The 27519-nt window shown below is 35.4% G+C and overlaps 2 protein-coding genes across 2 annotated transcripts; one reads left to right on the forward strand and one right to left on the reverse strand.

Annotated features, from left to right (window-relative positions):
• Positions 1–183: 183 nt before the first annotated feature.
• Positions 184–18610, forward strand: LOC134271265 (acetyl-CoA carboxylase 1-like; the record flags this gene model as incomplete). The annotated part of the gene is made up of 9 exons (XM_062753497.1): positions 184–264; positions 6826–6858; positions 7002–7175; positions 11439–11600; positions 16414–16577; positions 16878–17214; positions 17401–17471; positions 17851–17991; positions 18456–18610. Coding segments are annotated over 9 exons (1296 nt in total), but the record flags the coding sequence as incomplete, so codon positions are not given.
• Positions 8239–10728, reverse strand: LOC134271264 (tripartite motif-containing protein 2-like). Its single transcript, XM_062753496.1, has 3 exons — positions 10679–10728; positions 9478–10456; positions 8239–9443 (listed from the first exon to the last, which is right to left on the reverse strand). Exons 2-3 carry the CDS (start codon positions 10454–10456, stop codon positions 8677–8679), a joined length of 1746 nt encoding a protein of 581 aa, XP_062609480.1. The 5' UTR covers positions 10679–10728; the 3' UTR covers positions 8239–8676.
• Positions 18611–27519: the final 8909 nt, after the last annotated feature.

Here is a 27519-nt window from a genome sequence, read left to right on the forward strand (position 1 = left end):
GGAGTGCTGCACACGATGAAGCTAGATCTCATTAAATATACAGATCTACTAAATTAAGACATTTAACTAGTTTACTCAGATTTTTGATTTATGTTGTTGTACTGTATAATAATTTGGCCGTGTATATACATGTATTAAACATGTGTTACCAGTAAACTAAATACTCTCTTTTCTGTTTTGTAGGCTGTTTGGGCTGGCTGGGGCCATGCTTCAGAGAATCCCAAGTTACCAGAACTACTCCATAAAAACGGATCATATTTATCGGTAAAATTAATCAATTTTAAGACACTCTCTGAGGTATCAATGTTTGTAGACACTTTATTTATTTTGCAGAAATAATTTGAAAATATATTTTGTAAAGAAATACTTCTTTTTTAGGTCACCTGAGTAAACTCAGGTGACCTATTGCTATCTGTTTTTGTCCGTCGTCGTCCGTCATTCGTCGTTCGTCGTCAATCGGTCGTAAACTTTTGAACATTTTCAGCTTCTTCTCTGCAACCACTGAACCAATTTCAACCAAATTTGGCACAAAGCATTTATGGGTGAAGGGGAACAAAAATTGTGAATTTCATGATCCCTGACCCCCTGGGGCCTGGGGGTGGGGCCAAAACCACTAAAATTAATGCAATCTTCAAAAATCTTCTTCTTTACTCCTGGACATCAAGCAGTCAAACTGTTTGCATGATTGTAATCAGCATTTAGTCCTTTACCAAAATTGTGAAATTCATGGCCCTGGGGTCAGGGGTTCTTGTACTAGGGCGGGGCTAAATAAGTATATGGTGAAAATGCATTATTTCTTTGAAAATCTTCTTCTCTGCTCCAGGGTATTAAATAAACTAACTAAGTACATAGTTATGATGAACAAGAGGGCCTCTACCAAAATTGTGAATTTTATGGCCCCAGGGTCAGGGGTTCTGGTGTCAGGGTGGGGCTCTATTGATTATATAGAGGAAATACATGAATTCTTTGAAAATCTTCTTCTTTACTCCTGGGTATTAAATAAACTTACTAAGTATATATAGTTATGATGAGCAAGAGTGCCTCTACCAAAATTGTGAATTTAATGGCCCCAGGGTCAGGGGTTCTGAAGTTAGGGCGGGGCTCTATTGATTATGTAGTGAAAATACATGAATTCTTTGAAAATCTTCTTCTCTGCTCCTAGATTTTATATAATTTAACTAAGTACATAGTTATGATGAGCAAGAGTGCCTCTACCAAAATTGTGAATTTAATGGCCCCAGGGTTAGGGGTTCTGGTGTTAGGGCAGGGCTCTATTGATTATGTAGTGAAAATACATGAATTCTTTGAAAATCTTCTTCTCTGCTCCTAGATTTTATATAATTTAACTAAGTACATAGTTATGATGAGCAAGAGTGCCTCTACCAAAATTGTGAATTTAATGGCCCCAGGGTCAGGGGTTCTGGTGTTAGGACGGGGCTCTATTGATTATGTAGTGAAAATAAATGAATTCTTTGAAAATCTTCTTCTCTGCTCCTAGATTTTATATAATTTAACTAAGTACATAGTTTTGATGAGCAAGAGTGCCTCTACCAAAATTGTGAATTTTATGGCCGCAGGGTCAGGGGTTCTGGTGTTAGGGTGGGGCTCTATTGATTATATAGTAAAAATACATGAATTCTTTGAAAATCTTCTTCTCTGCTCCTAGGTTTTATATAAACTATCTAAGTACATAGTTATGATGAACAAGAGGGCCTCTACCAAAATTGTGAATTTTATGGCCCCAGGGTCAGGGGTTCTGGTGTCAGGGTGGGGCTCTATTGATTATATAGAGGAAATACATGAATTCTTTGAAAATCTTCTTCTTTACTCCTGGGTATTAAATAAACTTACTAAGTATATAGTTATGATGAGCAAGAGTGCCTCTACCAAAATTGTGAATTTAATGGCCCCAGGGTCAGGGGTTCTGAAGTTAGGGCGGGGCTCTATTGATTATGTAGTGAAAATACATGAATTCTTTGAAAATCTTCTTCTCTGCTCCTAGATTTTATATAATTTAACTAAGTACATAGTTATGATGAGCAAGAGTGCCTCTACCAAAATTGTGAATTTAATGGCCCCAGGGTTAGGGGTTCTGGTGTTAGGGCAGGGCTCTATTGATTATGTAGTGAAAATACATGAATTCTTTGAAAATCTTCTTCTCTGCTCCTAGATTTTATATAATTTAACTAAGTACATAGTTATGATGAGCAAGAGTGCCTCTACCAAAATTGTGAATTTAATGGCCCCAGGGTCAGGGGTTCTGGTGTTAGGACGGGGCTCTATTGATTATGTAGTGAAAATAAATGAATTCTTTGAAAATCTTCTTCTCTGCTCCTAGATTTTATATAATTTAACTAAGTACATAGTTTTGATGAGCAAGAGTGCCTCTACCAAAATTGTGAATTTTATGGCCCCAGGGTCAGGGGTTCTGGTGTTAGGGCGGGGCTCTATTGATTATATAGTAAAAATACATGAATTCTTTGAAAATCTTCTTCTCTGCTCCTAGGTTTTATATAAACTATCTAAGTACATAGTTATGATGAACAAGAGTGCCACTACCAAAATTGTGAATTTAATGGCCCCAGGGTCAGGGGTTCTGGTGTCAGGGTGGGGCTCTATTGATTATATAGAGGAAATACATGAATTCTTTGAAAATCTTCTTCTTTACTCCTGGGTATTAAATAAACTAAGTACATAGTTATGATGAGCAAGAGTGCCTCTGCCAAAATTTTGAATTTTATGGCCCCAGGGTCAGGAATTCTGGTGTTAGGGCGGGGCTGTATTGATTATACATGTATAGTGAAAAAACATTAAATCTTTGAATATTTTCATCTTTGTTCCTAGGTTTTAAGCAGATGAATTACCTATATAGTTATGAGCAATCCCTAATCTTCAAGAATTGTAAATTTCAAGGCCCCAGGGTCAGTTGTACCATAGTGGGGGGGGGGGGGGAGGGGGTGTACTTGTGTACTGAAAATGAATGAATTGCTTGAAATGTGCTCCTTGGTATTAATTAGATATTTTTAAAAAGCAAGTATGCCTTTCCAAAATAGTGCAATGTGTGGATCTAGGCCTAAGAGTCAAGGGTTCATGTGTGGTAGCGGCACTACTGATTATTGCTGAATATTACTGATCAGTTGAAATGCATTTTTTGTTCCCCTACCCTGCCTATGGGTATAAAGTAACCAAACTAAGGAACTGCTAAGTGTATAGTTATGATGACCAGGTCGTAAATGCCATAGCATCTGGCTTACAACATGGATCAAATTCAGTCACTGGAAAGTTGTTGAATAATGCTCGGGTGACCTATAAGGCCCAGGGGCCTCTTGTCTTAACCTATAAGGTCATATATGTATGAGGCATTATCTTTGTGTAGTTTGTTTCACATAAGATGTAGAGTTATCTTTCCTTGTTTTTGTTCAGGTCCACCAGAGGGAGCTTGTCCATTTTTGAGTACACCTTTCCGTAGACAACGTAAAGAAGTTTGGATTAGGAAACTAGGGACAGCCTTTCCCTATGGATGTAATGACAATGTCGATAGTGTAGGAAATCTAACAAGCCCACAGTGTAATAATGTAAATGTGATGGGACTTTTTAACAATACTCAGAGACGTAAGCGTAGTCATGGACATCGTTCGTACAATAAACCTGCAATACACGACGTCTCTTTTGATTCATTACGACCTTATGTAAATCAACAGTTAGGTCTACATCATATTCGAACCAAACTTTACTCTGTCCCTTTGAAACTTTTAATATAGTCTTCTTGAAAAGACCAAGGAACATCCAAATTTAGATTCCTCGACACCTGAATATAGGCTCGGTTCTGTGATTATGGATATTGCACATCATAGGCTTTTTAAACCCGCACGTTTCACGGAAGAAAATGCAACTAAAACAATCCGTCTTTTCCTTAAACTTCAATATGCCAATAAAGGAATTGACGCGGTAAATATTTGTAATATTCTTAGTCACAAAAGGGTCCAGTCTTATATTCCACCATATTTCAAGTTAAAGACTACGCCTTGTATTTCCTACAAATATACATCGACCATTGCTTCCAAACTTTTCAATTACAAAAATACTTTAAATGGCCTGGATATTGACTATCTGAAAAATAATCCCCTTTCGTGTTCATGTTCTTCTTCGCCCTATAACTATAGTCCTGCTGGACACGTTATTACAGGTGACGTAAATATAGTTTGTAATGAGGACCTTAGATCACTTATTTTAAAAGGTCCTAAATATAGGGAACCCCGATCCTTCAACTGGCGTCAGAATTTCATAAATATTATGGATTCTGTTGAAAATTACGCCAGACGATGGGCTAGATATGAAAAAGAAGACATTGACACCTTGTCAGAATGGATTAAATGTATCAGATCCATGTTAAAGTCACGTATTAAAAGATTGAGGGGCAAAATGAAAACCATCTATCCTTCTGTGTTCAATAAACCAGAAGTGAAAAAAGAATTAAATAGATTACACGATCAGTATGTACTGGTTCCTGCCGACAAAGCAGGTAACAACATTGTCTTCGTTTGTAAGGCTCATTATATTAATTGCATTTTAGAAGAACTTGGATTTAATTCTACGAGTGGTAATCCTACTTATACATATACTACTCTTTCTAAGGAAGAAATTCTTCAAAATCACCTGTTAGTTTTGAATACTTTTAATATTCCACAGAGCCAAAATGAATTTGAACTACCTTATATATATTGGATTCCGAAACTTCATAAGAATCCTTACAAACAAAGATACATTGCAGGTTCCAGTATATGTTCAACCAAGCCTCTTTCGTTACTTCTCACTAGAATATTGACAGTAGTGAAGGAAAAACTTCAAGAGTACTGTACAACTATATATTCAAGAAGTGGTGTAAATCAGATGTGGATACTTAAAAATTCTAAAGAACTTTTGGACAATTTGAAATCACAAGACTTTACAAAAATCAACAGCATAAAAACTTACGACTTTTCAACTTCATACACAACAATTCCCCACGACAAATTAAAATCCAGGCTTTTTGATATCATTGACAGCTGCTTCTTCAACAAAAATGGAACTCGTAAGTTTACTTACCTCGTCATTGGTCATTTGAAAAATTATTTTGTTAAAACAGATTCTGATTGTACACATAAGTACTCTGAAGTTGACATCAAGAAGATGCTTGAGTTTCTGATTTACAATATCTATGTGGTTTTTGGAGACCAGGTATTCCAACAATCTATTGGAATTCCCATGGGTACAAATTGCGCTCCGTTATTAGCAGACTTATTTTTATATCCATATGAAGCAGAATTTATGCAAAATCTTTTGCGTGAAAAGAAAAAAGCACTTGCTGTGGCCTTCAACTCGACATTTAGATATATCGACGACGTATTGTCAATTAATAATGATAATTTCCATTCCTACGTCGACACGATATATCCTGGTGAGCTTGAGATAAAAGATACCACAGAGTCCAACATATCTGCTTCATACTTGGATATTTTACTTGAAAAAGACACAAATGGTAATTTAACAACCAAGCTATATGATAAACGTGATGACTTTAACTTTTCTATCGTCAACTTCCCTTACTTATGCAGCAATATACCTTCATCACCTGCATACGGAGTATTTATATCTCAGTTGATTCGATACGCAAGAGCATGCTCTACGTATGAACAATTTCTTAAACGAGGTAAATTATTGACAAGCAAGTTGATGAAACAAGAATATCAACAGTCTCGTTTAAAGTCATCATTTCGTAAATTCTATGGTCGATACAATGACCGTGTCAGCAAATACAATTTATCATTGAATGAAATGCTGACTGACGTTTTTCATACCAATTGTTAGTCCATTATTTATACAATGAATTGACTACGGATTTTTTCCGTTATTTCCTGATTATGACAATGAGCACACGGCGGGTGTGACCGGTCAGCAGGGGATGCTCACTCCTCCATGGCACCTGATCCCACCTCTGATGTTTCGGAGGTCCGTGTTTGCTCTGCTCTTGTTTTGTATATTTGTTTAATGGACGTTGAGATTGAATACTGTTCGTTATTTCCATATCCTTATATGTACCATTTTTGATTTTCTAGGTTTTCTCCTTAATCAGAGAAATGAAGATTTATTTAATTGATTGATTGTTATTTTCTTAAAACTGATTTGTCAATATTTCGGCAGAGAGAAATGAGGAACTTTATTACCCCTACATGCTAAGAAGAACAAAGATCAAATCTATTCTAACAAATGCATGAATTACTCGAAGTAAAAACAATTATAATATATGTACAGCAAATTTTCCCTTTCACCTGATATAAATTTTGAACTACTTTGAAGGGGGTCATTTTTCAATGGAGGTCAATTTTTTATAGGACTAACATATAAAATAATGACCCCCATTGACTCTTTTTCTACAAAAAATGACTTTTTTCTACTAGTGGGGGGTCATTTTTTGTCATGGAAAAATGACCCCCGGTCATTATTCGATGGGGGTCATTATTCGTCTTTACACCGGTACAATACCTAAATAATCAGTGTATTATATTTCTCTGTACGCTGCCGTGACGCTGGCTAAGATGGTGCGGTACGTCAGTGCCAGTATGGTGGAGTATCTATATAATCAGTGTATTATATTTTCTCTCTAGGCTGCAGTGACACTGGCTAAACTGATGAGATAAGTCAGTGTTGGTACAGAGGAGTATCTATATATTAATCAGTGTATTATATTTCTCTCTATGCTGCAGTGACACTGGCTAAGATGGTAAGATACGTCAGTGCCGGTACGGTGGAATATTTATATAATCAGTGTATTAAATTTCTCTGTAGGCTGCAGTGACACTGGCTAAGATGGTGCAGTACGTCAGTGCCGGTTCGGTGGAGTATGTGTATAATCAGTGTATTATATTTCTCTAGGCTGCGGTGACCCTGGCTAAGATGGTGCAGTACGTCAGTGCCAGTCCGGTGGAGTATCTCTATAATGAGTGTATTATATTATTGTCCAGGCCGCGGTGACACTGGCTAAGATGGTGCGGTACGTCAGTGCTGGAACGGTGGAGTATCTTTATAACGAGGAGACAGAGACGTTCCACTTCCTGGAGCTCAATCCACGTCTACAAGTGGAACATCCGTGTACGGAGATGGTGGCCGACATCAACCTACCGGCCGCCCAGTTACAGGTAAAGGAAAAACAATGACAGATTGCCATCGCTGTTTTTTGACATTTTTGTAGTTAACGTTTTAGAAGTGTATATTAGGATGAAATAAAGATTCTCTTGGAAAATAAATTTCCATGCGTGGAATAAAACTGTATTTTTTTGAGTCAAATTGTGTCTGCAAAAAATAGAACATACAGCTGCCTGTTTACTTCCTTCCTTTAATTTTTGGCAAATGCAGGTCATAAGAAACAAATACCTGAACATAATGAGTTACATATGGGAATAATTTTATCTGAGCTAATAAAATAAGACTGAAAATGTTATTTAACTTTTTAATGCACGATAGCAACAACATAGTTTATAAAATTACTCAATCGGGAAAATGAGCTTTGACTTACGTTGCTTATCTCCCTTATGTCAGATAGGCCCAGTGGCTGTTCAAAGCTACAATGTATGCAATGTTTACAAACTGTCATGTCATTTTGCAGCTTAATTTTAACAAATATCATAATCAATTTTTTTCCTCAAGTGAGTAGATTTTAGCCTCTTGTCATCCATAACCTCTCTAACAAGTTTTTAAGTAATCTATTCACAGTCTAAAACACAAATAGACAACCACAAGATTTTTTATTCTGATCCTGAAAAAAATGTAAAGGAGCTAAAAAATTCAATTATATTATTAAATACAAGAATAAACCACAAAGATTCTAATTTGTTCAATTTATAAGTGGATATAGCTGAGCCTTGTTATGTTGATATCCAATACTAATTACAACAGACTGAAAGGAATATAGCTATTTAACCTTATTTTTGAAATTTGATGCTCAATTCTCATATCCTATATCTCCCCACCCCCAGCTCCAACATAAATCCTAACAACATCGATGTGCGTCTACGTTTACATGACATTGTATGAATGAGTTTTTATTACATGTACAACATATCATATCAGTATAAAATAACTTCAAAATTGTACAATGGTGTGCCATGAAATACATTATTCTCATAAAGGTAGAACCAATGTACATTACAGATGAAAAAATATAACAGTTTACTATACGACAATGTGCATGTTGGAAATTAATCAAGAGAACAGGTTTAGATATATAAGCTTTATAAAGATTGCCCCCCAATTATATACATCAACATGTAAACCGAACAAAACCCAGTAGACCTATATATATATATTTATCAACTGTTAAATTATTCAGAATAAAAATTGACTGAAAATATCATTTGAATTTATGAATTAGTAAATTTATTATTTATTAAATAATTCACCTTTAACATGTATAGCAACTAGTAAGATTATTTTCAAAGTATAGTCACTGTGTCTTTTAAATTTATGAGTTATTGTGAAACTCAAAACTATTCATTTCCAATATACCACTGATACACACGATTCAAAATGTCTACTTGTTTAACAATGAAAAATATTATAACTGTGTAATATGACATGTGAACACACAGAATGGTTTTATAAAAGAATAAATGTACTTAACTGCAATCATTATGTTATTTTTCACTGTAGATACTTGTACACTGTCAGTGTGTTGGTGTCATATTGTCCCACATAGAGATTGTTCTCATCATCCACACACACACTACGGGGACGGTATACACCTTGTTGTTCTGTGAGTAATAGAGACAAGAACTGACCGTCCTGATCAAGGAGGTGAACAGTGTCACTGTAACCATCACACACCAGGATGTGACCGAGGACATCAGTACAGATTCCATAGGGATAGAAATCTGACCCCTGACCTGTGTAGGAGAACCTGTGTTTTCCTGATTTATTCACTACCACTACTAACCTACTGCGGTTTGATACACAGATATCTCCATTGATGTTTTCTGTGATGTAGTGTGGTGTAATATACAGTCCCTGCCCTTTGTTATCCCACTGTATGTTCTGTAGTTCTTTTCCTGTCTTGTTGTACCTGGTGACTTTAGCCTCTGTATATGTCTCCATCCCCACCAGTAAGTCCCCGTTGATGTTGGAGGAGTGTATGCTGAGTGGACTCCAGTCTCCAGTTTTAATGAATTCAGTGATTTTATTATCCTGTGTTATCCTATTGATGACTTTATTGTATTGGTCTGTAAAGATCAGACCCCTGTCCTGTGTGACTGTGTGGTAACCTTGAGATCTACCACTGGTTTTTATCTTCTGTATCACATTCCCCTGTAGATCTGTTTGGACAAGATTACCCGCATCATCACTGATCCAGAGTCTGTCTGATTGATCTAGTGATACATGGAATACACCATCATCACTGATCCAGAATCGATCTGTCTGATTGATCTAGTGATACATGGAATACACCATCAACACCTGGTACATTGAACTCCCTGACCTTGGTGACAGAGGCAGATAGAGACATTGTTTGTTTCTTGTCAGATTTCTTTCTGTCTTCTTTCATCTGTTTATGTGTAGGTTTCATTGCTGTATTGTAGACACTTTTAATGGGCCTTATTTCTCTCTTCTCAGCTTTAGTGTTGGGGACCTGTATTTTTCCCAGTAATTTAGTGACATCACTTTTGCTGTATTGACCAACAGTAAATCCTGGTGTGACTGGTTTTGTTGTCTCTGGTATGGATCGGATCTTTGGTTTCTTCTCAGACATTAATTTCTGGGTTTCTGTAGAGGACAGGCATCTGTGGAGCTCTTTGACAAGGTTATTTAGATAAGTGATGTAATCATCCATTGTCTTGTCTTGGGTGTTTAGATCTTCTAACAGTGAATGTTCTATCTGGTCTAACTGCTTCATGTTATTAGATATGACTGTGTCCACCAGACTTTTCAGGGTCTCACCTTCAGTCTTCATGGATGTTCTAATGTTTTCCATAAGGTTTTTGATTTCTGAGGAATCTTTTTTAATTTCTTTCTGTAAATCTTGTGATGTAGGGAGAAAATACTCATGAATTTTGGAGATTTCCTTTTGGAAGAGTGCAAATTTTTCTGCGTAGACATCTTCAAGATCAACAAATGTATGTTTTGGGTGGTCTCCCTTTGTAGCACATTTAGAACATAACGGAACCTGGCATTCTTCACAGAGCATGTCCACATCTTTTGTGGGGTGGATCTTGCATTTCTCCACAGGAAGTTGTCGTTTACGTTGTTGGTAAAGGACCACCTCATGGTTCTTGTTTTCTGGACTTTTCAGATGTTCATCTCTACATTGTTTACACAATCTTTGATGACAAGGGTTGCAGTAGAACTCACAATTTCTTTCACAGTCTTCAATTCCACATTCTAAAAAGTGCTGGGCCCAGCGGGGAATATCAATTTTAGAAAACGCCATCTGAAAAAATAGGATTGTATGTTGTTAGTATACATATGTTCTAACCTATATTTGTTTTAGAATTGGGGAAAAACAGATATTATTTGTAAACATGTCAAAAGTGATATAATTATTCATTCAATTTGCTAAATAATTTTTTTCTTGGTTTTTATTCTATCATTCATATAAATTTAAAAGTTGATTTAAATGAGATTAAATGACCTTTATTGTACATGTACTTACAGCTTTTATGAATGACCGACAAATGACATTGTTGACAGCTAGACTTTGGAATGTCAATGAGATTTCAGTTGAGACTTGAACGAGATCTGTAATTTACTTCCTGGTTAAAATAGAGATAAATATAGATTTAAATACCCATACCTGAGGCCTGTTTAACAGAGCGAACATTTGCCAGCGCTCGCAAACATTCTTTATACCTCCATTAAAAAACTTCCATGACATCACCCATTGTTAATATAAGTCTATGTATATATTTAAGGAATGTTTTTAAATTTAGTGTGAATTATTGGTGTGTGAAAAATCACACAGACTTGTCACTTAGGCATATTTCATGAAGCGTGCTAGCGCTTCAAGAAAAATATGCCTTATATTTACATTTTTCAGTGTCTAAAAGTACCAAAACTATATTGCTGCAATATATATATAAATCCAACTGACACAAACTATATTAAGGAATTTACAGTACATTGTTGTTACTCATGTCTCTCTGTCCGTCTAGCTGTCCGTTCATCGGTCTGTCACTTTTCTTCCTTGAACTCCTCTTACATTTTACACAGTAGCCTAATCATTTTTAGTTAGATATGCAGTAAGGTTTCAGAATTTTCATTTGATAGTTCACATGAATTTAAGAAGTGGAACTTTGGCAATTTTTATCCAGACACTCATTGATGAAAAAGAAAATATTATTTGCAATTGAAGCATAAACTTAATATAGTTCCATAATACAGTAATTTATAAGTGTATATTTTGTGTATTACAGATTGCTATGGGTCTGCCCCTGTACCGGTTGAAGGATATCAGACAGCTGTATGAAGTGGATACCTGGGGGGACAGTCCTGTTGATTTCTCTAACCCCTCCATACACCCCCGACCCCGGGGCCATGTCATAGCAGCCAGGATTACCAGCGAAAACCCAGACGAAGTAAGAATCTATAAAAAGATATACTTTTGTGAACTAAGAATGAAAAAATCAATATGTCAGGAAATGGAGTTATATCTCTTGTGGAGCTAATTCAAAGGAGAACAAGCAAATTCAAAGAATTGTGGTCCCCCGCTTTCGGTATCTTTGTGGGCAAGATATTATTTTTAGGGTCAAGGTCAATAGGTCAAAGATTTTTGTATCCCATGAAAGGTCTTGCCATAAAGAATACATATACTGTGAAATCACAAATTTTCGTGGGGGTTTAATTTTCGTTGTTTTCGTGGTATGAAGAGACCCACGAATTTATGTCCACCACGAAATGTAAATTTTCATATGCACAACTACTAAAAAGTTCTTCATCCACGAAATCAAATCCCCACGAACCAACATTTTTTCCTCAAACCACGAAAATTTGACCCCACGAAAATATGTGATTTTACAGTATTTAAAATATGAAAGTCCTAGTTTCTACCGTTCAAAAGTTGTGACCAAGGTTAACATTTTTAAAAAGTAGTTAAAACTCCAAGGTCAAGGTCAAAGGGTCAAAGTTCTTGGTATGCAATGAAAGGTCTTCTCACAAGGATTACATACGTGAAATACGAAAGCCCTAGCTTTTACTGTTTAAAAGTTATGGTAAAGGTTAAAGTTTTTTCAGAAGTACGTAAATCTCCAAGGTCAAGGTCCAAAGGTCAAAGTTGTTGGTATCCAATAAAAGGTGTTGCCTCAAAGAATACATGTGTGAAATATAAAAGTTCTTGTAGCCACCGTTCAAAAGTTGTGACCAAGGTTATAATTTTTAAAAAGTAGTTAAAACTCCAAGGTCAAGGTCAAAAGGTCAAAGTTCTTGGTATCCAATAAAAGGTCTTCTTACAAGAATAACATATGTGAAGTATAAAAGCCGTAGCCCTTACCGTTCAAAAATTATGGTCAAGGATATAGTTTTTTCATAAGTAGGTTAATTTCCAAGGTCAAGGTCAAAAGGTCAAAGTTGTTGGTATTCAATGAAAGGTCTTGTCACAAAAAATTAATATGTGAAATATGAAAGTCCTAGTACCTACCATTCAAAAGTTATGGCCAAAGTAAAAATTTTGAATTTTTTAGTAAAAGTAGTTAAAACTCTAAGGTCAAGGTCAAAAGGTCAAATTTGGTGGTATCCAAAGAAAGGTCTTGTCACAAGGAATACACATATGAAATATGAAAATCATAGCTCCACTAAATCAAAAGTTATGGGCAAGGTTAAAGTTTTTGTGACGGACGGACAGACTGACGGACAGACGGACAGACGAATGAGATTTAATGTCCCCTCGCTTTCGCGAAAGCGGGGGACAAAAAATGTTTCCTTTCTTAATTTTTAGCTCTTCTGAGCCAAAGGCTCAAAGAGCTAATGCTATGGCCATTTATGCGGTGTGCGTTAACTTTTTAGAATATGGGCCATAACTCAAGAACCCCTTGGCCAATCAGTACCAAATTTGCCACAGGGTATCCTTGGCCGAAGGGCTACCATTTATACTTAAATAAGGGTTGGGACCCTAAAACAAGGGGAGATAATCAGGAAAACAAAACCAAAAGTACTAGTTGCTAAAAAATCTTCTTCTCCAGAACCGCCTGGCAGATTTTCACCAAACTTACATACAAGGATCAGGATATGTTGAAGATTAAAAATTGTTCAAGGCATGACCCTGGGGCAAAGGGCGTGGCCTCAAGGTCACTTTGAAGTTGACCTAAATTTACAATTAATAAGAATGTTTATATTTTGCTTACTATACGGGCTAGGATCATCAAATCTTGTAAGTTGATGCATCTTAGGACTTCACATCATGTTAACTCAAAAGTAGGTCACGGTGACCTACTTTTTAAATTTTGCGGGCATTTGTTTTCAAATTGATTTGAAGGCATATTTTGGACACTTTAAGGCCTATGATCATGAAACTTAGTCAGTTGATGCATCTTGGGTCCTTGAACAATGTCAACCTAAAAGTAGGTCACCGTGACCTACTTTTTGAACTTTATGACTTAACCTTTTTAAAACATTAAATTCCATTTTTTCAGGCACTGAAAGGGTTAGAATCATCAAATTTTGTAAGTTGCTGCATCTTGGGACCTTAAAACATATTTTAGAAAAAGTAGGTCACTGTGACCTACTTTTAGAATTTTGCAGGCATGTTTTCAAATTGTTTAAAAGGCATTTTTTGATTACCTTCAGACCTACAATCATCAAACTTGGTCAGGAGATGCATCTTTGGACTCTGAAAAATGTCGACCAAAATGTAGGTCACGGTGACCTACTTTCGACATTTTATGGCTTTATGTAAGTATCTTAGGTATTTATTGGCTTAGAATCATCAAACTTTGTGAGTTGATGCATCTTGGGTTTTTGGAGAGTGACGACCAAAAATTAGGTCACGGTGACCTACTTTTGACATTTTATGGCTATATTTAAGTATCTCCGGTACTTATTGGCTTAGAATCATCAAACTTTGTAAGATGATGCATCTTGGGTTTTTGGAGAGTGACGACCAAAAATTAGGTCAAGGTGACCTAATTTCGACATTTTATGGCGATGTTTAAGTATCTCCGGTACTTATTGGCTTAGAATCATCAAACTTTGTAAGATGATGCATCTTGGGTTTTTGGAGAGTGACGACCAAAAATTAGGTCAAGGTGACCTAATTTCGACATTTTATGGCTATATTTAAGTATCTTGGGTATTTATTGGCTTAGAATCATCAAATTTTTTGAGTTGATGCATCTTGGGTTTTCAGAGAGTGACGACCAAAAATTAGGTCATGGTGACCTAATTTTGACATTTATGGCTATATTTAAGAATTTCCTTTGCAAATTGGCTTAGAATCATCAAACTTTGTCAGTTGATGCATCTAGGGTTTTAGGAGAGTGATGACCAAAAATTAGGTCACAGTGACCTACTTTTGACATTTTATGGCTATATTTGAGTATCTTTGGTATTTATTGGCTTAGAATCATCAAACTTTGTGAGTTGATGCATCTTGGGTTTTCGGAGAGTGACAACCAAAAATTAGGTCACGGTGACCTACTTTTGACATTTTATGGCTATATTTAAGTTTCTCCGGTACTTATTGGCTTAGAATCATCAAACTTTGTCAGTTGATACATCTTTGGTTTTCGTAGAGTGACAACCAAAAATTAGGTCACAATGACCGGTACTTATTGGCTTAGTTTCTCCAGTACTTATTGGCTTAGAATCATCAAACTTTGTCAGTTGATGCATCTTGGGTTTTCTGAGAGTGACAACCAAAAATTAGGTCACAGTGACCTACTTTCGACATTTTATGGCTATATTTAAGTATCTCAGGTATTTATTGGCTTAGAATCATCAAACTTAGTCAGCAGACGTATCTTTGGACTCTGAAATATGTAGACTAAAATGTAGGGCATGGTGACCTTCTTTCATCATTTTATGGCTATATTTAAGTATCTCTGGTACTTATTGGCTTAGAATCATCAAAGAGTCATTTGATGCATCTTGGGTTTTCGGAGAATGTCGACCAAAAAGTAGGTTACGGTGACCTACTTTCGACTTTTTATGTCTATATTTAAGTATCTTAGGTATTAATGGCTTAGAATAATCAAACTGTGTAAGTTGATGCATTTGGGGTTTTCCAAGAATGTAGACCAAGAAGTAGTCCTTATTGGCTAAGAATCATCAAATTTGTCAGGTGGTGCAACTTTGGTCTCAGGATACCTAGGGTTAGAGGCTTCAAATACAAGTGATAGGTTGTACATTTTATCAGAAGAGCGATTCAAGGCCCTTGGGCCTCTTGTTATCTGATATATATATATTTTAATTTCTGCCTTTAATTATTCAATAGTGTTTGGGTTGCTGGGATACATATTTATAGAATCTCTATCATGAATGTGATAACTTTCATGATATACAATTATATACTGTATTGAAATCCTTTTTATGCGCCCGGATTGATAGATCTCGGGCGTATATTGTTTTTGTCCTGTCTGTTTGTCTGTTTGTCTGTTTATCTGTTTGTCTGTTTGTCTGTTGTCAACTTTAACCTTGGCCATAACTTTTGAACAATAAGAGATAGAGACTTCATATTTGGTATCCACTAATAAAGTCCTTTCAAATGGCATCAAGGTCAATGACCTTGTGACCTTGACTGTGACTTATATGCTAAAAATTGCTTTTTCCACTGTTTCTCATAACTTTTTAACCATAGGAGATAGGGACTTCATATTTGGTATGCATACTCCACTAATAAAGCCCTTTTAGTCGACAACAAGGTCAATGACCTTGTGACCTTGACTGTGACCTATATGCTAAAAATAGCTTTTTACACTTTTTGCCATAACTTTTGAACCAAAGTGATAGGAACTTCATATATGGGATGCATACTCCACTGATTAAGTTCTTTCAAATGACACCATGGTCAATGACCTTGTGACCTTGACTGTGATCTATATGCTAAAAATAGCTTTTTACACTTTTTGCCATATCTTTTGAACCATAGAAGATAGGGACTTCATATTTGGGATGCATGCTCCACTGATTAAGTTCTTTCAAATAACACCATGGACAATGACCTTGAATGTGACCTATATGCTAAAAATAGCTTTTTACTCTTTTTGCCATAACTTTTAAACCATAGGAGATAGGGACTTCATATTTGGGATGCATACTCTACTGATTAAGTTCTTTCAAATGACATCACGGTCAATGACCTTGTGACCTTTACTGTGACCAATATGCTTAAAATAGATTTTTTTAACTTTGTTGCCGCCGGGCACATAGTGTTTCACAAACACATCTTGTTTTTCCTAGGGATTTAAGCCTAGTTCTGGGACTGTCCAGGAGTTGAATTTCCGTAGCAGTAAGAATGTGTGGGGGTATTTCAGTGTGTCTGCCACGGGGGGACTACATGAGTACGCTGACTCTCAGTTTGGACACTGCTTCTCCTGGGGAGAGAACAGGGAGGACGCCAGAGAGTGAGTGGGGGGGAAGGTTGAGGGGGGGGGGGGTTATGGTATTGCCAGATATCAGGATATTTTGTATCAAAAGGAATATCAAATAAATTGCATTTATTTATTTTCTGTTCAAAGGAAAATGTTCACTTTCTTTAGTTAGAATAAATTATTTATGCATACATTAATTAATTTTCACCAACCATTTTAAATTCCCCTCATTGAAATAGCCCCTGATATAACTAAAGGATTAATTTGAAAAAAATGAAGAGGAATTATAAGCATGGTCAATACTTTTGATACTTCATTTCAAACAAATCATAGGAATCTAGTGGTGGCATTGAAGGAGCTCTCAATCCGGGGAGACTTCCGAACCACTGTGGAATACCTCATCAAACTCTTCGAGACAGAGGAATACCAGAACAACAAGATAACGACGGGCTGGCTGGACAAGCTGATATCTGAGAACGTCCAGGCAGAGAAGCCGGACGTCATGCTGGGGGTGATATCCGGAGCGCTCCACATCGGGGACCACCAGATCCAGGAGTGCTTCCAGATGTTCCAGACCTCGCTGGAGCGCGGACAGATCCTGCCGGCCACGTCACTCAAAAACCACGTGGATGTGGAGTTCATCAGCGAGGGCATCAAGTATAACGTCAAGGTAAGGTCAAGGACCGGGCTTGTTTGAACATTTTTACCGATTTGGATTTCATGAATGTAAGGTTGTTGTACATGTATCAATACTGTACAAGAGGAAAACACTGTTCAAATAATGTGTAAAATAATGCTGTTAACTATTTTTCATTAAATACCTATGAAAACAGTTTTTGTCATTTTTTTTTTCTAGGTGGTGAAGACGGGGCCAAACAACTACTTTATTTGTATGAATGACTCCATGCTGGAAGTGGAGGCACACAGGTGATTTAGAGAGCAGTTTGATTATTCAAATGAAAAATGTGTGAAATTTTAACCATGATTGATACATTTATCAAGAATAATGTATCTGTATTTAGGGAAATTAAAAAAAATAAAGTTACAGAAACTTTATATATAAATTGTAAGATTAATACTGTTAACCAACTTTTACTTGTGACGACTTTATTTTGAGATATACTGTGGATAAACTAGTTTGGAACGACTTTTTTTTGCGGTCAAGTCTTTTTTGGATCCATTTTTAATAGACACAGAAACTTTATTTAAGGACCGCTTGATGGTGAAAAATATTCTCAATGATGAAACTTTCACGAAAATTTCTCCTACGCTAATAAAAGTTGATTTTAATTACTTTTGTTTACAGACTTAGTGATGGGGGTTTGTTAATTTCGTTTGATGGAGCCAGCTTCACTACTTACATGAAGGACCAAGTAAGCAGCTACAGGATTACTATAGGAAACAAGACCTGTGTACTTCATAAGGAGAATGATCCTACCAAACTCAGGTATTGTATAAAACAGTTACAGGATTACTATAGGAAACAAAACCTGTGTACTTCATAAGGAGAATGATCCTACCAAACTCAGGTATTGTATAAAACAGTTACAGGATTACTATAGGAAACAAGACCTGTGTACTTCATAAGGAGAATGATCCTACCAAACTTAGGTATAATAGGAAACTGTTTAAAGGGAGAAAACTCTGGTACAAAATCAAAAACTTCTAAAGATATTGTGCTTTAGTTAAGAAATGTAACATCACAGAAACTGTGTATTTTTTGTGGCTGCATCCAAATATTTAGGTTCTATTTTAAACTCTTCAGACACAGATGTGTTAAAAGACAGATAACTCTTGTTAAATTCAAAGATGACACAAATAAAATTGGAGTGAAAATTTCCCTTCAGTGGATGGTCTATTTATTCCTTCATGTATAATAAAGATTTGAGAATTTTTCTGTTTTCTCTTAAGGTCCCCCTCTGCAGGGAAGCTGTTGAACTACATGATAGATGACGGAGGCCATGTGTTTGCTGGGGATGTGTACGCTGAGATAGAAGTGATGAAGATGGTCATGGAACTCAGGGTCACAGAAAATGGATGGTAAAGGATACAAATTAGGAATTTAGAGGATTTGGATTATTGAGTCTCTAAGTGATGAATGAAATAAAGAAAAAAAGAGATTGGAAATCTGTATTTTTAGCTCTTCTGAGCCAAAGGCTCAAATAGCTAATGCTATGGCCATTTGTGCGGTGTGCGGTGTGCGGTGTGCGTTAACTTTTTAGAATATGGGCCATAACTCAAGAACCCCTTGGCCAATCAGTACCAAATTTGCCACAGGGTATCCTTGGCGGAAGGGCTACCATTTATACTAAAATAAGGGTTGGGACCCTAAAACAAGGGGAGATAATCAGGAAAACAAAACCAAAAGTACTAGTTGCTAAAAAATCTTCTTCTCCAGAACCGCCAGGCAGATTTTCACCAAACTTACATACAAGGATCAGGATATGTTGAAGATTAAAAATTGTTCAAGGCATGACCCTGGGGCAAAGGGCGTGGCTTCAAGGTCACTTTGAAGTTGACCTTAATTTACAATTAATAAAAATTTTTATATTTTGCTTACTATACGGGCTAAGTGTAAGTTGATGAATCTTAGGACTTCACATCATGTTAACTCAAAAGCAGGTCACGGTGACCTTTTTTAAAATTTTGCGGGCATTTGTTTTCAAATTGAATTGAAGGCATATTTTGGACACTTTAAGGCCTATGATCATGAAACTTAGTCAGTTGATGCATCTTGGGTCCTTGAACCACTTCAACCCTTAAAGTAGGTCACCGTGACCTTCTTTTTGAACTTTATGATTTAACCTTTTTAAAACATTAAATCCCATTATTTCAGGCACTGAAAGGGTTAGAATCATCAAATTTTGTAAGTTGCTGCATCTTGGGACCTTAAAACATATTTAAGAAAAAGTAGGTCACTGTGACCTACTTTTAGAATTTTGCAGGCATAAGTTTTCAAATTGTTTAAAAGGCAGTTTTTGATTACCTTCAGACCTACAATCATCAAACTTGGTCAGGAGATGCATCTTGGGACTCTGAAAAATGTCGACCAAAATGTAGGTCACGGTGACCTACTTTCGACATTTTATGTGAGTTGATGCATCTTGGGTTTTTGGAGAGTGATGACCAAAAATAAGGTCACGATGACCTACTTTAGACATTTTATGGCTATATTTAAGTATCTCCTGTACTTATTGGCTTAGAATCATCAAACTTTGTAAGATGATGCATCTTGGGTTTTTGGAGAGTGACGACCAAAAAATAGGTCAAGGTGACCTAATTTTGACATTTTATGGCTATATTTAAGTATTTTGGGTATTTATTGGCTTAGAATCATCAAATTTTGTGAGTTGATGCATCTTGGGTTTTCAGAGAGTGAGGACCAAAAATTAGGTCATGGTGACCTACCGTATATACTCGCCTATAAGTCGGATTTTTGGGAGTTAATCTCTGGTCCAAAACGCTATGTCCGACTTAAAGGTGAGCTATTAAATGAATGGTTTTATATGAGGTCAGTCCCTATGGTATAAAGCTTTTAAGATACCTTATAGGCGGACCGACTTATAGGCGAGTATATACGGTAATTTTGACATTTATGGCTATATTTAAGTATTTCCTTTACAAATTGGCTTAGAATCAAACTTTGTCAGTTGATGCATCTCGGGTTTTAGGAGAGTGATGACCAAAAATTAGGTCACAGTGACCTACTTTTGACATTTTATGGCTATATTTAAGTATCTTTGGTATTTATTGGCTAAGAATCATCAAACTTTTTGAGTTGATGCATCTTGGGTTTTCGGAGAGTGACGACCAAAAATTACGTCACGGTGACCTACTTTTGACATTTTATGGCTATATTTAAGTATCTCAGGTACTTATTGGCTTAGAATCATCAAACTTTGTCAGTTGATGCATCTTGGGTTTTCGGAGAGTGACAACCAAAAATTAGGTCACAGTGACCTACTTTCGACATTTTATGTCTATATTTAAGTATCTTAGGTATTTATCGGCTTAGAAGCATCACTGGGTGAAAAAAGTGGTTTCCCATCATGGGAAACTTTATGGAAACCACATGGAAACCTCAAGTTTACATCATGTTTCCCAGTGGTTTCCGTAGCGGATGCTAGGTTATTCCGCCAAGTTTCCGTGACACGGAAACCCCCTACGCTCCGATTCCATAAGGTATCCCGAACCACGGAAACCTCTGTAAACCTGAAGTTTCCCGAACATCCATGTAGTTTCCCGTAATGGGAAACCTGAAGATTCCACTGGTTTCCAGAATAAGGAAACTTGATGGAATCGGAGCGTAGGGGGTTTCCGTGGAATGGAAACTTGGTGGAATCTTTAGGTTTCCCATTACAGGAAACTACATGGATGTTCGGGAAACTTCAGGTTTACAGAGGTTTCCGTGGTTCGGGATACCTTATGGAATCGGAGAGTAGGGGGTTTCCGTGTCACGGAAACTTGATGGAATCTTTAGGTTTCCTTATACGTGAAACTACATGGAAGCTAGGGAAACCTTACGATTCTTAAAGTTTCCTCGACTCAGGAAACCATATGGAATATGAGCGTAGTGGTTTCTGTGGAATGGAAACTTGATGGAATCTTAAGGTTTTCTTTTATGGGAAACTACATGGAAGCTCGTGAAACCTTATGATTCCTACAGTTTCCTTGACTCAGGAAACTATATGGAACTTGTGTAACACTTTCTGTGTAGCGGAAACTTGGTGGAATTATCTGGAGTCCCATTCCTGGTGGAAATTACTGGGAAACTTCAAGATTCCCTAACTTTTCTAAAGGAAGCAATGTGAAATAATGTGAATTCTTTTAAAAATCTATCAAAAAAATTTATTACATGTAAAAGAAAAAAGCATTACCATTTTATATGTTTAATAATTCATTTGATGTACAAAAACTGTAACTGAATTTTTCAATGATATCAAAATATTAAATAAATCCATATATCTTAGATAAACAATGGAACAGTCTTTAACATTTAAGTCCATTCATAAGGGTCATTAAGTACTTCTTTCAACATCAGTTTCCTGGTTTTCTTCACATCACCTTTGATCTGCAATATTCATACAAAATTATTATATGATGTCAGAATTATAATACTTGAATATAACTTAGAAATCTGAAAGATCAGTCAATGTCCTTTAATATACCAATATCAATAATTACTTTCCATGACCATGATACATATGATTTCAGCTTTTAATGTATTTCTTTAATATTTAATGCTTTATGATAAGTGAAAAAAAATAACATAAGGCCAAGCTTTAAAAATTCTTTGTTTGCAGTTGCCGACCTATAATTTTTAGTCTGAGTAGGTAGGTAGGCAATTTTTTTTTTTTTTTTGAAAAAAAAATATTTCCAGATCTTTGTTAGACAACATAAAATAAAGTTTTTCATAGGCCTACTTTACATGAATAAGCTGCACTCTTGGTATGATTGATAAAGAAAAAATTGAAAATGAAACAGTTTTAATATCCTGAAAAATTTTGAGAGAAAAAAAATATTACAAAATGGCGAAAAAAAAGTTTGGGTCGGGTGCATTTTCAGTGGGTCGGTCGACAACTGCAAACAAACAATATTTTATTTTAAGCCTAATATAAATTATGTTTTCAGCCTTATTATGTCATTGAGAATATATTACTACATGTATCTCATACTAAGAACCCTGCTTTAAGTTTGATTAGTTTGAGAGAAAACATACTCTTTATAATAAAAAAAATATTTGGGAGAGATTTTTTATTTTGATATTCGACCTAGAAATTGATTGAAGATCATTGCAGACCCTCCACCCCATTGCACAAAAGCTAGATTACACCAGGCAGGGGAGAAATATACTCTGGACTACGATTTTAAATAAAGATATACAGTAGATCTTGATACTGACCTTTGACCTAGAAAATTGGTCCAAGGTCACTCTTCATCCACTATCCACAGGCTCTCTGTAGTTTAAGTTTGAGAGAGAAATATGCTCAGAACAAGTGATATCAGATGGAGTGATGGGTAGACACTGTCTTAGGGCATCCACAGAACAGGACCTAAAAATAATGCAATATATATGTATTACAGTATAGATACACATGTACTTGTATATTAATGACTTATCATATGCTGCATTGGACACATATGATTTTATCATGGTTTAAGTATACATGCATCTTATGAGTAATTTTATACCGGTATTGCATGTACGCTCAGTTTATTTAAGAAATAACAAGTTTATAAACTTCAATGGGAGAGATACCACAAATGTATATATAAACAAGTAATTTAATTTTTTTTTTTACATATATTGTCCAACATTATTTACACCCATTCAGCATGTTCATAAATTGGCTGATCAAAATTCAGTCAGTTTTAGATCTATATGATATACCATAAAGGATTTTCACATTTACAAAAGTTATTCCCCTTTGCTGGGTCGATCTGGGGTCAACAGGCTTAAGACGATGTTTTCCGTCTTTAACCGTATCAACTTTGAGGGACAATATCTTAGATATATCTCCTAAATATTTTTGCCGATATGATGTGTAGGCCTAGTATATTTAGAAAAAAAGCGGTAAAATACATGAGGCAAGAGCAGAAATTTTTTTTTCTTGTTTGACACCTCAACTTATCTGCCTTCGGGATATGGGTTTCGGGGCTTGGTTGTTTGTAGTGGCCGTCCTTGCTGAAAGTACCCCCCCCCCCACACACACACACCTCCCCGTTACATGTATGATTATGAATTTATATTTGCATATCCATTGCTCTCTCCCACTATGAACCTGCAGCCAGCAACTGCGTTCATAGTACTATAGACGCAACTGCTTCTGCTATGAGTGCAATTGCTCTAGCTCACTCGTGTAGAACAAGTTCACTGAATAACGTTGTTTATTTCTTAAATAATGTCACACCAAAAGATGTTAAATTTTTAAAAGCACATTTTTTTTTATTGTGAACTTTCCACAGGAATCCTTAAAGGCATGAAAATAAGATACAATTATAATATGATTATCAAGACCAGTTTTTTTTTTATTTCAATAGTGATGATTGAAAAGTTCGGTGTTTAATTCATTGCTAATAAATTGTTGTGTTTTTTTTTTGGGGGGGGGATTAAATTACTAATCGAACTCCCTCCTTTTCGGGGTTTAATTAGATTTTGAGCCTGTTATCAATATTACTGGTGGACCTGCTAGACTTTTCTCTAATTGCTACATGTACATTGTACTTTAACATGTTTAAACTCCTTGGCCTTTAGCTAAAAAAAATTCCCACATCATTTTAACACGTAAAATTGTTAAATGAATCAGAATGTTGAAAACCTTTTTCTTAGGAGAGTTATATCTCTAGCTGGAACAAAACTAACATCTCATCAAAGGCAGGAAATATAACAGTATTTTAATTCAATATTTTAGTCGTGATTGGTATAAGTGAAGTCATGGGTTGATTATGTCGAAATTCATCTATACTCGTTGATGTACAGGGCTGTACTTATGCATACAGCTTTAGCTGGTCCCGCCCTGTATTTCTTTTAATGTTTTTTTTTTTGTTAAGAAATCTGGTAAAGTATGCTAGTAAAAATAAAATCCCGGTTAGTTTATTACTCTTTCGGAAATTAATTTCCTACAGGCCTGAAGATCGAGTCTATTAGTCACGCAAGGTTTTTTTTTATAAAAAGAATAGCATGTTGGCGAATAAAAATAAAGTAGTGTACACCATAGATAAAGAAATGTTTGTTTGAGTATTGACAAACTTCATACATGTACCTTTATAGAATGAAATCAACAAAAACTGCACAAAAATACAATCGTGACAATTATACAATGAATTAATTATACAATTAATTCTTTAAATAGATTGCCTTAGCATGCACTACTTTAAAAGCCATGTTGTTCTTATGGAAAACAAAATCATGCAAAATATTATAGACTTTTCTTTATCTAGAGCAATGGCCTTTGGAGAAAAAAATGGCTGAAAATTTTTTAGTTTGTTAAATATAATGTAGGACCCTACATTGTAATTTCATGCGAAAAGTGCAGGCGTTTACTACACGGGGATCTGCATATATATTTAAACAAAAAAGGGGGAAAAACGTTTTATGTGATGAATTATATTATAAACATTTATCTAATAAATGTCTTTGTAGTACGTTAGATAACAAATTTCACACAAAAACCCATCAACAATATTAAATACAGTTTTGATTTCACATTGATCTATTAACGTCATTCTGATTTAATATAATTATACACGACGAGAATTAAGATCTATTCAATACCTATAGAACATTTAATTTATTTAATTTCTAAAGAGGAGAGTTTTATTTTAAATCAGTAATGAAAAAATGAAATAAAAATTCTAAATAGTTTGTTCTTTCATTGAACTTCTTAAATGTAGGTTATTTTATAAATATGTTCTCTTGTATAACTTTATTTATGGAATATACAATTTTTAAAATGATAAAAGAAATTCGAATCATCATCTTAATTTAAGAGAATTTTCGGTCGGAGACTGTGAGTGTACATGCTCGACAACAGCCCATTGTTCCCTTTAGGTACAAAACCGTCTCAATTCACATAGAATATACAAAAAATACACAGTGACAGGTGTCTTTGCGGCACGTGTCTCCACCTGATATGGCACGTGAGGACAGGTGTCCCTAATTACACAGGCCGATCATAGTGACTTTTTCAAAAGCGTTTTTTTTTGGGGGGGGGGGGGGGGAGGGCTTGTCAAGAAAAAAAAAATAAAAAGCAACCCACCCACCCCAATAATAAAAACAATGATTTAATAAATTAAAAAAGACAATATTCACTATTTATAGTAAAAGACTAGTATGATAATACTCATCGTCGCAAACCACGGCCAACATGTATGCTCCTCTCCCATTCTGGCCGTGGTTCAACGAGGAGAGAATTCTTCGTAGCTCATTAAAATATTGACCAATGCGAGTAAAGCATAGTCGGATGATGAACTTTATCGCGACCTTTCAATATCCAATCGCAGTATAGGAAATATTTCTTGTATACTGTTGACGTAAGTTGTTGATTTCGATTGCGATGGAAACAAAACTTTCCACTGACTGAATATGACGTCACAATAGAGAGGCGTGAATATTCAAGATAACGACACTTTTTGTGATCAAGCAGCCACGGGTTGGAGAGAGCTCTATAAGCGGACTCCGGACCGTGGCTTAAGACGATGGATAATACTCAGCCCCAAGCCAATTCGATGAATGATTCTTATCTGACCAGTTTATATTAATATATTAATTCATATTAAAAAAAAATCTTTATCAATTTCTAAACTTTTTATTTAAAAACTTGAAACAGTAAAAATGTAATTTTGACAAACCAATTGAAGTATTTTTTTCCTGATCAATTACCCCAGTATATAAGAAATGCCAACCTCTGGTATCTAACACAAATGCCTGGAAAGGTACCTTGATGTCTTGTGAATACATGTAATGATGTAAAAATAATTCTTCAATGTCAATTGCAAAATATTGGAAAAAAATTAATTATTTTATTGAGGAACGTCTCACCTGTTCTTAATCAGTAATCGTAACTTGACATATTTCTTTATTTACCTTTTAATCGATCTTTTTAGTAAACCTTTTCTGTAAATAATTTCATTAAATGTACCCTTCCTTAGCTCTTCCATTTTTTTTCAAAGGAACATTCATCATAGACAGCTTCAAGAAAGTGGGATCGGAATGATTGATTTCTACATAACTGCATGCACTTACTTTTTCCTAGTCCACTTCACGCATTCTATACGAGTTTACCAAAACTTATGTGATAAATCAAATTCAAAATTAAATTAAATTAAAAAATAAAATTCAGTTAAATAAAATAAAATTAAAATTGAATTGCGTTCATGGTGCTGAAATATTAAATTAATCACACAGAAATACACATCTAGTTATTTTAACTGTTTGAAGTTAATTATTTTGATACAGCATGTAAACACTTTTGAAATATTTCTATAATTGGTAAAATATGGTAACATAATTAAATATTTAACTTTTTGTAAAATAAAAGGTAGGTTGGTTAGTATTGAGATATACTTTCAAAGTTTCCCTGCCTGGGAAACATGGGGAAAACTAGACATTGGTGGCTTCCATGTCAGGAATCTGTATGGAAACCACTAAGGCATGTTTACATGGTTTCCTATCTTGGGAAACTTACGGGAAACCACAGGTTGGTTGTTTCCATATCGGGAATCTATATGGAAACCACCGGGGCATGTTTCCATGGTTTCCTATCTTGGGAAGCTTACGGGAAACCACAGGTTGATTGTTTCCATGTCGGGAATCTATGTGGAAACCACCGGGGTATGTTTCCATGGTTTCCTATCTTGGGAAACTTACGGGAAACCACAGGTTGATTGTTTCCATGTCGGGAATCTATGTGGAAACCACTTTGTGGTTTCCATAAAATGGAAACTATATGGAAACTACTGTATGGAAGGGAATTACCGCCATAATTCTATGCGTCTTGCATTTATTCTTATTATGCTTACTTGCTGATTCTTTGTTATTATATTAATTATATGTTACTTTATTGTTCTCATATTCTACCTTCTTGCTTATTCTTTGGTATTGTGTTAATTATATGTCACTTTATTGTTCTTAAATTCTGTCATCTTGCTTATTCTTTAGTATTATTGCAACTATATGTCACTTCATTGCTTTCGTATTCGTGCTTCTTACATTTAATTTTAAACTTCTTTCATTCTTTATTTCATGTTTATATCTAAGTTGCTTTGTTCTTGTAAATTCCTTCTTCTTTCTTTTACATTGATACATAGTTTTAAACACATTATTATCATTATCTGAATTAAAACCGTAAATTCTTTCATGCAATCCATGAAGCACTTTCAACGAAGACGAATCAAGTAGTACGAATTTGATGCCGCATTATGACGCCAGATGGCATGGTATTCGCTACAATTTCTGCTCCCGAAGAGACAACCT

Source organism: Saccostrea cucullata, unplaced genomic scaffold (genome assembly GCF_032062105.1).
Source record: "Saccostrea cucullata isolate Sc308-1 unplaced genomic scaffold, CSIRO_AGI_Scuc_v1 ctg8719, whole genome shotgun sequence".
Taxonomy (NCBI): Eukaryota; Metazoa; Mollusca; class Bivalvia; order Ostreida; family Ostreidae; genus Saccostrea; species Saccostrea cuccullata.